This window comes from Mus pahari, chromosome 5, assembly GCF_900095145.1.
Source record: "Mus pahari chromosome 5, PAHARI_EIJ_v1.1, whole genome shotgun sequence".
Taxonomy (NCBI): Eukaryota; Metazoa; Chordata; class Mammalia; order Rodentia; family Muridae; genus Mus; species Mus pahari.
This window is the reverse complement of record NC_034594.1, coordinates 68873359-68887397: the sequence shown is the minus strand read 5'-3', so window position 1 is coordinate 68887397 and position 14039 is coordinate 68873359. Positions and strand designations below refer to the sequence as shown.

The 14039-nt window shown below is 45.1% G+C and overlaps 1 protein-coding gene across 1 annotated transcript in view; it reads right to left on the bottom strand.

Moving 5' to 3' along the window:
• Positions 1 to 236: 236 nt before the first annotated feature.
• Positions 237 to 14039, bottom strand: part of Asb1 (ankyrin repeat and SOCS box containing 1) — a 19552-nt gene continuing 5749 nt past the window's right edge. The window contains exons 3-5 of the mRNA XM_021198176.2: positions 12749 to 13051; positions 7512 to 7897; positions 237 to 5094 (exon numbers count right to left, since the gene is read on the bottom strand). Coding sequence (XP_021053835.1) covers positions 4967 to 5094; positions 7512 to 7897; positions 12749 to 13051 — 817 coding nt within the window. The 3' untranslated portion in view covers positions 237 to 4966. The remainder of the gene's footprint in view (positions 5095 to 7511; positions 7898 to 12748; positions 13052 to 14039) is intronic.

Below are 14039 nucleotides of genomic sequence, written 5' to 3'. Positions count from 1 at the left end.
CATTATGAGACCAGGCACAGTGGTGCATACCTGTGGAGTCCAAGATCTTCAAGGATACATGAGAGTTCTGCATGGCAGATGGAGATGGATGGAGAGTGACGGACAGGCAGCCTCTGCCACACAAGTGATGGAGGGGGCTGAGAATGACTATTTTCCTTTCATAATACACCATGGATAAGGAATGGAAGCAACCTCGGAAGCACAAGAGACAGAGCTAGGGAGCCAGACACTGGAGATGAAGAAATAACCTTTATTCAGTTCAGTCACTCCAGGCTTATCCCAAATTGCCAGATTTTACCTTCAACTGGCAAAATAAATCACATATCACATGGGGCACAAATGGCAGTGTCCGTCATGTCCCCACACCACAAAATGCTGTGCAATGTTACTGGATAGAAAGTTGTGAGAGGCAACTCTCTTCAGTTCTGGAACCAGAGCCACAAGGTGAACCAAGCAACACTAAATAGTTTAATCCTGGGCAAAAGAATAGGATTCTCCCTGCAACCCCGAGATCCACTGAACAGCTCTAGACTCCTGCTTTAGAACCTTCTCCAGTCATAGGATGGGATCTGGGAACCAGCCCCTCCCACTTGAACTGTGCACACAGCTGCATGTGGAGGCTGTAAGATGGCTCGGAAGGTAAAGGCACTTTCTCCCACGTGACTACCTGAATTCAATCCCTGGAACCCATATGGTAGAAAAGGAGAACCAACTCCCAAACATTGTCCTTTGATCTCCAGATCCACACCATAGCTTATACAGGAGCGCAGGTACAAGACAATACACACATCACACATGAATGAATGGATGAATGAATGAATGAGTTAATGATGAACTAATGTAAATAACAGACTGTACACAGAGGAAGCTTCTATTCAGTGAGACACAGGCCACAAAATTAAGGCATGTGGGAAGGAAATCAGAGGGCAATAAAGCATTTATTATAACAATGTATAAAAAAAAATCATTGACCTTTTGAAATCTCTTAACTAGGCACAAGGGCAAAAACAAGTCAGTCCTGGCCACTGCAAACAAGCACTCATTCATCCTCAAACAGGAACTAGAGGGCTGCAGTGAGCATGTCTTCAGCACTAGCACACAGGCCCCAGTGCACGGTACACTACACACGCACAACACAAACAGAAGTAGTGGACGCCATGCAGACACTGCAGGAGAGAACAGGGCACTGCTGGCAAGATGTCAGACACAATCTGTGACATTGCATGTCCAAGACAATTAGGTTCATAAATGTCAATCTCAAATGAGATTTACAAAAATCCTTCCATTGCTTCAATTATCTAAGAAATAAAGAGGCAGGAGATACAGCTCGGTGGTAGAATGCTTGTCTTACATGCACAGGATCTGCTTGGATCCCCAGTACAGAAGAGGTCCATGCATCACTGACACTGGGTATCAGGTGTCTGTTAAGGCTACGACAGTTCACCTGCGTTCTCCTTACTCCATTACCCTTTGTCAGGCTGGAGTGTATAGTAAATTCCACAGATCTGCCCACTTCAAAGCTTGCATGTGCCCATCTGTGGGACTTTCCTGGGATGACTAAGAATCCCTAACCTCATATACCTACTACTTTATTGCACACCAAGGAACTCTGGGAAGGAGAGCAATGAGGTAAAAATGAGCGAGGGAAAGAAAGAAGCTCCCAAGTCAAGAAGCACTTCCAGGAATCTCTGTGCTGATGGAAAGTCATCAGACCCCTGCAGGGCAGGAAGAGTCTCCAAGTGCCTGGTGCACAGGCACCAAGGAGACACAGGTACCAGCAGACCACCACTGGTGACATTATCACCAGCATCCCAGGTGCCACTGGTTCCCAAGGACTGAGTGAGGGACAAGCAAGGCCACACTGACTTTCTGTGGGTGACCTCGTGGATCTGGGGTGGTAGAGGCCCTTCAAAAGCATGTCTAGCCTCCTGAGGCCATGCACAGTGATCCTCGAGCAGGTGGTGGGAAAGCCACAATGCCTTTCACCACCAGGAAGGCTACTTAGGATCCAAAACTTCCTCATTAATATGTAGCATCCACTACAATCAGATTGTGCCAGGACATCAGCAGCAGGCAGACGTGAAAAGAACACCACTGTGGATCCCAATCAACAGTGCCAAGCCATAGTCCCATACTATCCCTTCCCAGCAAGCCTTCTGTTATTTGTCAGGAATGACATGACTGAAGAATAAAAGGCAGTCCAGTCAGTTGAGGAAATTTGATTTCCTCAAGTATTACAAGCCATCCTTACCCTTTTGCTCGAATGGCTCTTTGCTGGGGCTGCACTGTGGGCCAAGATGATCCAACTGCCCCACAAGGACAATCCCATCTCCAGACTGTGGGCTCTCAGCACTGTGACCACCTTAAGTGCACTTCCACAAAGAAGCAGTTATCTCAGGACAGAGACCACTCCCAAACAAAGTGTCTGCCTGTCTGTCTGCCTCAGAGCCTACACTGCTCCAGGAACTGGCTGAGCACAGGCCAAGGCAGCTCTCAGGCAGGAAGAACTTCCCTCTGCTCAGGCCCACAGTCAGTACTTTATCTTTTAGAAATTTTTTATCTAAAAAAAATCATTCATGAAAGAGAAAAGGGGAAACTTTGAAATAATGGTCCTTAAACCTGACATCAGTACTGGTCAACATTTGAAAATTGCCAATTACCTACTTTACCAGTATTTTTGCCTAAATTTATCTACTGTCAAAACAAAATTATACTCTCTAGCTTAAGTCCTCTTATGGAAAAAGAATATAAGTAAATAAATACAAAAATAAATAAATACATAAACACATAAATACATAGATGATAGATAGATAGATAGATAGATAGACAGACAGACAGACAGACAGACAGACAGACATCACAAGTAAAATAGCTACAAAATGTATGGCATTGCATTGGCAGGTTTGTGGACATATGTCTAAAAGCCCAATACTGAAAAGACAAATTCTGAGGGATCAGCACTGGTTCCAACCTGCCTGGCCTGTGATTCGATTACACAAGCCTTTACTTAAATCAAGTGGCTGCCCCAGTAACAGCGACAACCCCACAGATACCCCTTTGATGAGCTGGGACAGCCCTCAGGCTCCTTCCTCTGAGCCACTAAGCTCTTCTGCTAGGGTCAGCTCAGTCAGAAGGCAGTAGGTTCATCAGGCACCCACATCCCCATGCTAGGAAGGACACAGGTAACCAGAGCTCAGAAGTCTGCTGAGTAGAGGGTCAGTCCTCACTGAGGTCACATCAACTTCCCATGGTACCTCTCATGAACCTGGGGTGTTTCCTACCCTGCACCTCATCCTCGACAGCAATGACATGCAGTGCTTTCATAGCACTACTGGAGACAAGAAGTGTCCTCAGTCAGTGCCAATGCTGTGTCACATTCAGAGTTACCAGCTGGAAATTCTGAACAAGCAGAAGAACCTTGCAGTGCTGAGATTCTGAAAAACCTAGCACAGAGGAAGCTACTCAAGTCCAAGTGAAGAGCTGTGCTGGGGCCACACAGAACAGCTATGTGGAGACAGGGACAGGCTCTGGCCAGCTCATTCCTGCCCCAGACACAGGACTCACTGTCCAGGACTGGGCAAGGCTCATCAAAACTCATGTAGTACATTTGGACCAGCTTGGTGTTGCTGCCTTGGGCCTTCCTGAGACACTGGGGTGGGGTTTGGAACTCCATTCACAGAATACCAAGGCTACCAACTGCCTGACTGGTCAGCTAAAACACAAAATGGTACACTAGGAAAGTATTACAAGTTAGATCCCATTTATGGCCAAAAGTCTAAACAGATTTAGTACCTGCTTGTCCCACATATTATCAAGCCTATAATCAGCACAGATCCACACAATAATCCTAACAGGCTTCAAAATGACAAAAGGTGATTTCACTGAAACAGGAGCAACCTAAGGATACTCAAGGCCGTGGTTACTGACCCACCTGCTCGTGACACTCACCACTCAAGAGTTAAACAAACCTGCAATCCTGCAATAAGCTCATCTTTCTCACCCACCAACAGCCCTGGGCAGGACAGGGAAAGACCTCTAGAAGCACCCACAAAGGCATTCGGTCAGAAAGTGGGAAGAACAGTCACCCAACACCTAGATATTCAGTCTAGTGGACACCAAGAAGCTGTAGCCTGGAACCACCCAGGTGACCGAGACATTTCCCACTTCCTGTATGGGAGGGTCTGAAGAGAGCACCTGTGTCATCTTATCTTGTGAGGACTGGCAGTGAGTACTAGTAAGATGGTCCCTGATCTGAATGTGGGCAGTCACTTACTGGTTAGTTCAGGTGGGTCTCCTAAAGGTAACCAGAGTCTGAAGATCCCCAGGGTAAGACATCAGAAAACCCTAGGCAGAGCAGCTGTGCCCTATGAACACTGTTCTGGGACCTCTGTGCAATAAGATTGCAGCCCAGAAGCCATCTTGGACTGAAGAAAACTCCCAAGAGAGAACACTGGCAGCACAGACAGACAAGCATCAACAGGACAGACAGACAAACCCAGGCAAGAAAGCAGGCTGGCAAGTGCACAAACCGCATTCCTTCTCCCTACATCTTTTCTTAACAAACCTCTCTTTCTGTTTGGATATCAAGCCTTAAAAGAACAATAAATTGCAAAGTAGGAACATAAATAGATGCATAGCCTAGAGAAAAAAGCCTTCCCCACTGGGGCGATCACCAGGCTCAGCCCATACTGCACACATTGCCAGGAAGAAACCAAAACAGAGAGACTGAAGAGGAACAAAATTAAGTTTGTATGCGCCTCTCAGTTGACAGTGACTCAAGGAGCGTTCGATGGCCCAAGCACCGGAGATGGAATCACAGTCCAAGAGAACATGGCCGTTTCTTCTTCACTGACAGCCAAGGACCAAGCTGGCAGCACAGGCCATGGTTCCTAGGATGCCAGAGTCTGTGTCAGTTTTCACTGCAGGTGATCGGCTTCCACACTGCAGTCAGCGCTGCATCTGAATGCTACTCATAAAGCAGAAACTTCTTTATGGGGTCTGGTAGCGGCAGCGAGGGAACAAGATGCAGTCGGTATTTGCCAAGAGCTCTTCTCACAGCCACCCGGCACAAACTCAGCAAGGTCCTGGGAATACCTGGGGAGTGTGAAGAGAAACAGGAGGGGAGAGGTTACTTCTCTCCTAGCTTTGAGGGCCCAAAGCCGACTACAGTGGACAGACTGCACTAACATCACAACACCTTCCTGATCTGAGCCAGGAGGCCCTGGGAGCTACTGGAAGGCTTGCTATCTGTATCTTAACCAGGGCATCTGTTCATCTGACAGCCACTCCTCCCTGTGCAATGCTTAGTGCCCTGGAAAAAGGCCACCCATAGAGGACCCCACAGATGAGAGCAAATGACCTTTACTCTTGCTCAGTCCCAGCAGATCACAGAGGCCCGGGGACACCAAGTGCACAGTACTTGAACTCAGAGAATAGGCTGACAGTCCTCCTGCCTCGATAGAAACCACACAGCTAAACCCCTGCTTCAGGAAGAGAAGGTGACCACAAGCAGCTTCATTCTGTTAGCCTGGTTCCCACCCGGGTGGCCATCAGCCAGCACCTTGGAGAAAAGCTAAACAGGAACATGTGTCCGTGACCTGGCTTGAGTATAGCTAACAAAACCACACTGCTATTAATGTTCTTGGAGAAATAAAGGACCAAGGACAAGATAGCAATTCATATGTCCTCTGACAAGATGAGAGAAGTGAGGGGTAGGCATCGGGCAAGAAATCAGACAGACACACAGGTTAACCTCTGCACGTGAGACAGCACTGACAGCAAATCCAAGCAAATCCAAACTCTGCTGCCACTGACTTATTAATTCCTTAACAAAACCCTTCCATGCAAACAAGTAAGCTCCATATTTCATTTTGACAAAAGCTGTTACACAGTCACACAACTCTACCCTTTGATATTTGAATGAAATTTTTTAAAATGAAGAGATGAACTATAGGAAATGAGCTTGTAGCTCTATTTGTTAAAATACACATGAGAGGAAGACAGGGGCTAATCTGGCAGAGAAGACAGCCTAGGACCCATGAGTGAAGACCCTGGGATGGGCCAACATGACAGCTCAGAGGTAAGTGTGCCACTGCCATGCTTCATCACCTGAGCTAACCCATGGAACCATGTGGCAGGAAGAACTGACTGCTGCACGCTATCCTGACTTCTACAGTCATGCTATAGCATGTGCATGCTTCCCCTGTATACATTAAATAAAACCTATTATAAATATTTTTAAATGCCATGATGAAGCCCATCACTTGATACAATGACCTAAAAAACAAATTAAGAAAAAATGAAAAATAGCCGGGCGTGGTGGCGCATGCCTTTAATCCCAGCACTCGGGAGGCAGAGGCGGGTGGATTTCTGAGTTCAAGGCCAGCCTGGTCTACAGAGTGAGTTCCAGGACAGCTAGGGCTATACAGAGAAACCCTGTCTCGAAAAACCAAAAGAAAAAAAGAAAGAAAAAGAAAAAGAAAAAGAAAAGAATCTAGGTGATGGTGGCGCACGCCTTTAATCCCAGCACTTGGGAGGCAGAGGCAGGTGGAACTCTGAGTTCAGTGCCAGCCTGGTCTACAGAGTGAGGTCCATGATAGCCAGGGCTACACAAGAAACACTGTCTCAAAAAAAAGGTAAAATGTTACAAAGAAACCATTGCTAAGAAGAGCAAAAAGGTGGAGAATATAACTCTAAGAACTTTAAAAGCATATGTCTACATGTATAGATTTTTGGTATCAGCTTTTGGTATTCATGAATTGCTAAATAACCATTTGGGGATAGGGAGGGAATTTAGCCAGTAAAGTGTTTGCCATGCAAGCAAAAGGCCTCGCCCTCCCAAAGAAAGCAAGAGTGTAGTACACACTACAATCCCAGCACTGGGGAAAGAGACATAGCAGATCCCGGGGGTTTTGCCAGTCAGCTAAGTCTACTTGGCAACTCCCAGGTTAGTGAGAAACCCTGTCTCAAAATTAAGACGAACAGTGCACAGACTAACACATACCCCCACTCAGAGAAACACATACACTCTCACTGAATGACCACTCTGGAGAAACACATACACTCTCACTGAATGACCACTCTGGAGAAACACATACACTCTCACTGAATGACCACTCTGGAGAAACACATACACTCTCACTGAATGACCACTCTGGAGAACTGCTGGTCCTGAGGGCTTTCATTAAGTGCTTAGCTGGAAATGATTTTGGGGTGGGGTGTGTTGTTTTGTTATCTAAGATTTACTTATTTATTTTCATATATACAGGTGTTTTACACACATGCATGTCTGAGTACCACATGCATGTAGTGCCTGCAGAAGCCAGAGGAGGGCCTCCTAGAGTTGGAGTTGCAGACAGCTGTGAGCCTCTGGGAACAAGACCTCTGGAAGAGCAGCTCTAACAGCTGAGCCATCTCGCAGGGCCTGTTTTGTCCTTGTTTTAATTAGTACTACATCTCACTGGCTCAATCCACCCCAGACCACAACACAGAGCTGAGCTCAGACCACTTACTTCTGGCCTCTTTAAAGACCTGCAAGGCCTCAGGATCCATCTTTCTTCTGCCTCTTGCCTCTGGGCCCAGGGATTCCCACTTCACCAGGTTCAGGTTGGCTCCAAACTCTACCAACAGGCTCACGAAGGCTGCTTCACAACCATGGCGCAGGACAGCATCCATGACACACCCAGGGGATCCCCTGTAGAACTCCTGGGTGTTGACAGGGCCATTGCAATTGAAGTCAGGATTTGCCCCAGCCTGCAAGAGCAGCCTGAAGCACTGAAGGTTATGGTAGGCAGCACTGATGTATAGAGGACAGACCACCAAGGAGGTTAGCCGCCTTGAGAAAGGGGGCCGGGTGTCAGGAGTCAGATGATGGTTGACATCAACATCTGCTCCATACCTACAAGAAGAGAAGAATAAGTTATAATAAGGCAAACACAGATCACAAAGACTACCCAGCTACCATGGAAGAGGCACTACAGAGTCACACAGGAGTCTCTGGAGACTCCACAGGTCACAAACACAGCCAGCCCTCTCTATCTGCAGTTACTGTATCCAAAGACTCAGCATTTGGGGAATACAGGTTAAAAATATTGGGTGAAACAGCCTATAATGAACACCTACAGTCCCTTTCTTGTCCCTCCTATCTAGATAAAGATTATAACAGTTACACAGCACCTATAGTAGATTTGTATTTTAAGTTGTTCATGTGCCAAGACTACACACAGAAGCTATACTTTTGCATGTAAGAGACTTAAAGATCTCAGAGTTTGGTATGGAGTAGAATAGGGAACAAATCTCCCAGAGATACCAAGGATGATACTAAAGTATCAGTACTTCCAGTAAAAGAAGGTAACAAGTAAAAACATGGAATCTATTCATGCACACAAATTCCAAAGGGAAATCTTTCAGATCTTTGACAATAAAATAACTCTAAGACTACACTGCTTCAGAGTTAAGTGAAGAAACACTTTCACATTCACTATAAAACTAATACAATAACTCAAGTCAACTTCAAATTGTTCAGTAAGTGCTAGGCGTGGTGGCGCATGCCTTTAATCACAGCACTTAAGAGGTAAAGACAGATGAATCCCTGAGTTTGAGGCCAACCTGGTCTACAGAGTGAATTCCAGGACAGCCAGTGCTACACAGAGAAATCCTGTCTCAAAAAAAACAAAAACAAAACAAACAAAAATCTTCAATAAGCAAAAAAAGTATTATTACAAAGAAAAATTGAACATATAGAAAAATCTGAGTACTACTCTAAGAATTTAAAACTAATTCCAATATTAAAAATTCCATTAACATTATATTAATGTATCTAAAGGGAAAATTCTGATTACCACTAATTATGAAAAAAGGACAAGAGCCAACAGTTGTTTACACTGTATGAAGGTGTCTTTGTATTTTCCATTGTTAATTCTGCACCCTCCCAGAGAGCAAAATGCTAGCAGGATACTGATATTGTCATTTTTATGGCCCATCACTGGCAACCTGCTCAGACACTTGAAGATCAGAAAGTTCTCTAAGCCTAGAGGCAATCTAGAATTGTACCAGAGATTGTATCACTGCTGATTGGTTATAATAAAAATCTGACAGACAACAGCTGGGCAGGAAGTAGAGGGCAGAGCTTCTGGACAAAGAAAATGCGGAGAGGAAGGGATTCAGAGAGGGACACAGAGGAAACTAGATGGGCCAGAAAGGATCAGAGAAAGGTAGAGAGCTCACCTCTACCTCATGGTGGGTCGGGGGCAAAACAGTTGAATTAAGTCAGATGATCTAGCTAGGAGAGGGTCCAAGCTAGAGGTCTAAGCTTTAAACTATAATAGCCATGATTTATACCACTGGTGGATCCCATAAAGTCCACTATAAACAATTATGCCTGCTTTAAAATTTTCTATGAAACAGAAAGTAACAGCTATTTCCTTAAAATAATAAAGTATTCTCCAGGTAGAATCATCATCTTATTTCACAAGGAAGAACTAGGGAAGTCCCTGCTGCAAGGGGAGCACAACACAGACCCCTCCACATGCTGGCTTCTGTAGTATTGATGCTAAACACATGAGGAGTGTAATTGGCAAAGGACAAGGACAGCAGTGAGATAAGCAGGACTGGGAAGGAAGAATAAACCACTTACTTTCTATGCTCAGAGGAAAGGCTTACAAAACCTAAAAAGGCCTGCAAGGAATGAATAAACAGCAAGCAATAGGATAATTACTAAAATAGCAGACTGAAACGATAGCCTTCATATATACATATGGATACATACAAAAGCCCAGGTGAGAGATGAAGCAGAAAAGCCATAGTCGTATATCAGCATAAACATAATAAGTTCAAAAGAACTAAGAAAGCAGACAGACACATTAAATACTATAAAAGACTCACCATATCATTGATTTTCCTTCCCTAAGTTGATTTTATGAATGAAAATTCTGTTCCTGAACTACTGAAGCTAAACTACAATTAGGTAGTACCCCTGGAACTATATATGTAGGTTCTAAAGTTCATTTTGAAGATCAAATCAGATCAAAAAGCCAAGCAACAACACAGGGGAGCCCCACCATAGCAAGGGCTTGTTATAAAGATCTATAAAACAACTTAACACCAGCATGCGGATAGATCAGCAGACCCATGTAAACTCACAAAACATCTTTCAACAGACCCAACTCCAAGCAGAAAATCAGTATATACAGTAAGGGACTATCTTAAGTAAAGGAGGAGGGTGGTCTTGAACTTTCTGATACTTTTTTCCCCTCGGGATAACTGGAAATCCATTCAACACAGTGAACACCAAAATAAATCCCAAAAAGATCAGAATTTACAAATAAATATAAAACCATATGGAAGCTAGATGAAATTATTTAGGTCAAATTTGCCGCCTGGGGCTGGAGAAATGATTCAGTGGGTTAAGGCCTTTGTCATTGAGACTGACAGTCTGAGTTCAATCCCTGGTAGCCACACACTGGATGGAGAGAACCAACTACTGTGAGTTGTCCTCTGACATCCACACCTATGTCCACTCTCACTCAGTCATCTGCCACCTGTGTACTTAAGCCTTCTCTGACTCCAGGTAGTTCTGAAGTCTCACAAACTGTGTCATCACCTGAGTATTTAACCTGAAACAGGAAGTGACAGCACACAGGAAGCAATGATGAGGACATTCAACATTTGGGGACGTAATCTTCAGGGACCAGAGAGGATGGACAAACGCCATTTCCCTGCCTAAACAACAGATAGCAACATCTCAGCCAGCAGTCCTGCTTCATAACCCATCTCTAGCACTTCAGGTGTCCAGAGCAACTTGTAATCAAAAGTGCTTCTTTGGGGCAGCATAGGCCTGAGGACACACAAAGCCACTGTGATTGTTTATTCTCAACCTAGGGAGTGGCACTATTAGAAGGTGTGGCCCTGCTGAAGTAGGCATGGCCTTGTTGGAGTAGGTGTGTCACTGTGGGTGTGGGCTTTAAGACCTTCATCCTAGCTACCTGGAAGCCAATTTCTGCTAGTAGCCTTCAGATGAAGATGTAGAACTCTCAGCTCCTCCTGCACCATGCCTGCCTGGATGCTGCCATGTTCCCACCTTGATGACAATGGACTGAACCTCTAAACCTGTAAGTCAGCCTTAATTAATGTTGTCCTTATAAGAGTTGCCTTGGTCATGGTGTCTGTTCATAGCAGTAAAACCCTAACTAAGACAACCAATCTCCCTTCACTGGCATCTTCCCTCCCTCCGAGACTCTGAGTTCTACAAGCAGAAAAACAGTGTTCCACTTCACTTGCTACACTTTTAACTAACAACAGGAAAAGTTCATTTCACATACAAATTCTTCATTCTATCCTCATTGGAGACGTGTCTTCCAAATTGTTTATAATCTTAAACAGTATGACAATCTGATACCAACTGAGCTATAGGGAAGACAGCCCTTGAAACTCACAAAGATATCCTAGATGGGATCCAGTTCACTTTAATCATGAATATTTTCTAAATTTCTCTGTTACTTTTATTATCTCTACAAGGAACCCAATAGCTCAACAAATCGATATAGCACTGAATGCACAGAAACATCACCTCTTACTTTCTATCCTAAAGCATCAGCAATATAGAGCAGGGGACCTTACAAACAACAAGGGGAGGTTCCCTATTGGGGGCCAGGAAATTGCAATAACGAAAGATGAGAGGCATACAAACAAGAACTATGAGCCAGGCAGGCAAGTGGGCAGGCAGGGGGGGTGGGTTGGCGGGCAGGTTTGGGTCATATTTAGATGATATTACCCCTGAAGTAATTTAACAGTATCATTCCCGTTTTTCTTCTTTTGTTTTTGGCTTTTTTCCTTCTTTTTAGCCACAGTCTCACTACGTACCCTGACTGGCCTAGAACTTGCTAGCAGACCGGTCTGGAGCTGAGCTGCACCTCCCCCTGCCTCCATAGAGCTGGTAAAGGTATTCATCACCACACCCAGCAAGCTGCCATTTTCTAAAGGTCAATCATCATAGAGTTTAGAACACAGAGAATTTTTAAGTAAAATAATCCAAGCTCACATGCTTTCCTGTCATAGTGCCCTGCACTCCGGAGGAGACAGGATGTATTAACTGAATGCCCTCCGGATTTCTGAACCAAACTGCATTTCATTAACTGATCCTACTAAGAACATTTCCATAGAGACAAAGGAGAGTGGAAAGAGAAAGCCAACTCCCACAGGTCCTGACCTCCACAGGCATACTCCGGAATATGCATGTGTATATGAACATGGATGCACACACAATTTTTTTTTAATATGTAAAGAATAAGGAACTTTAGAGGATATGGCCTAAGCTATACATGAAGGCAGGTAACATGGAAAAGTTTGCACTGTTAAGAAACAAATAAGCAAGCACCCAACTCAAAAAGAAAACTAACAGTTGGGCTGGAGAGATGGCTCAGCGGTTAAGAGCACTGACTGCTCTTCCAGAGGTCCTGAGTTCAATTCCCAGAAACCACATGGTGGCGCACAACCATCCATAATGAGATCTGATGCCCTCTTCTGGGGTGTCTGAAGACAGCTACAGTGTACTTACATATAATAAATAAATAAATCTTTAAAAAAAAAAAAAAAAAAAAAAAAAAAAAGGAAAAGAAAAGGAAAGGAAAGGAAAACTAACAGCCTAAGGCATCACTGGGTCTAAACGCACGAAGAGCACTCATAAAGCAGCCTTCCAAGGCCTCTAAGAAGCCATCTCTTAAACACCAGGAAATGCAGGCACAGTACTGACCTGATAAGAGCCTTCAGGATGTCGTCCCTACCCACACGAGAGGCATGGTACACAGGAGTGCTGCGGTGGTGCCGGCTGCCGTTGGGATCAGCACCAGCTTCCAAAAGGATCTCAGTGCTCTCCAGGTGCCCGTTCACTACAGCCACATACAGGGCAGTCTGCCCCTTGACATCCACCAGGTCCACCTCTGCCCCTTTGCGTATGAGGAAGTCCACACAGTTCCCATGGCCTGCAGTGGCTGCGATCCTCAGTGGTGTGCAGGGGAGCCAGCCGCAGCACCAGACAGACTTCTCATTGATGCGGCTGCATGGGAACACAGCGCTTGTGAGAGTCACCCCAGGCACCCTGCTCTTCTCCCTCCACTCTCCAGCAGAGAAAGACTAACAACCCTGAGGTTTAAAACACCCTCACTGCATTCTGTGTTCCATCTCCTGGTGCTGAGAGGGTCAAACCCAGGATCTTGTACATCTAAATACTCTACCCCTGAGCTACATTTCCAACCATTTATGTTCTGTGTCCTGAAATGTTCACAAATGTCCCTGCTGAGCAAAGAGGAGAGGCATTCAGAGGCCACTGACAAAAAAAAACTTGAGGCTTTGACAGAATAATCAGCACTAACACTGAGATTTCTAGTTCTTAGATTCCTAACCCAAATTCCACAGACTCTACAAACCACATATAGATCCATCGGGGACACATGCCAGGACAGGCAGGGTCATGCATGCTCTCTTACCTAGTGACCACCTATAAATGTCCAAGGCTGGCATCCTCTCCTGATAAAGATGATTAGTAATAGTACTCTATGTCCTTCTACCCCGACCCAGAATACCTGAGAGCCTAGGAGATCAGTAAGGTTACAGAGGCTGCATTCTTAGCCACAAGTGATGGCAAACTGTCCAGATTCAGCTCTCAGGCAGTATGAGCACTAAATAACTATCAGTGCTGTGCGCTGACCCTTCAGGTCAGCAACCAAGTTCTTCACCTCAGCTTCTTCACTGAGGCAGAACCTAAGAACATGCACCTGATGCCCCTCTTCCAGTCACACATGGGCTGATATGGGCCAATAAAGTCCAGAACCACCAGAGAAATGATCAGCCGTAGAAAATTTAAAGGAGGGTTCATAAACCTCAATTTAAGAAAAAAGGAGCGGGGCCGGGCATGGTGGTGCACGCCTTTAATCCCAGCACTCGGGAGGCAGAGGCAGGCGGATTTCTGAGTTCGAGGCCAGGCTGATCTACAAAGTGAGTTCCAGGACAGCCAGGGCTATACAGAGAAACCCTGTCTAGAAAAA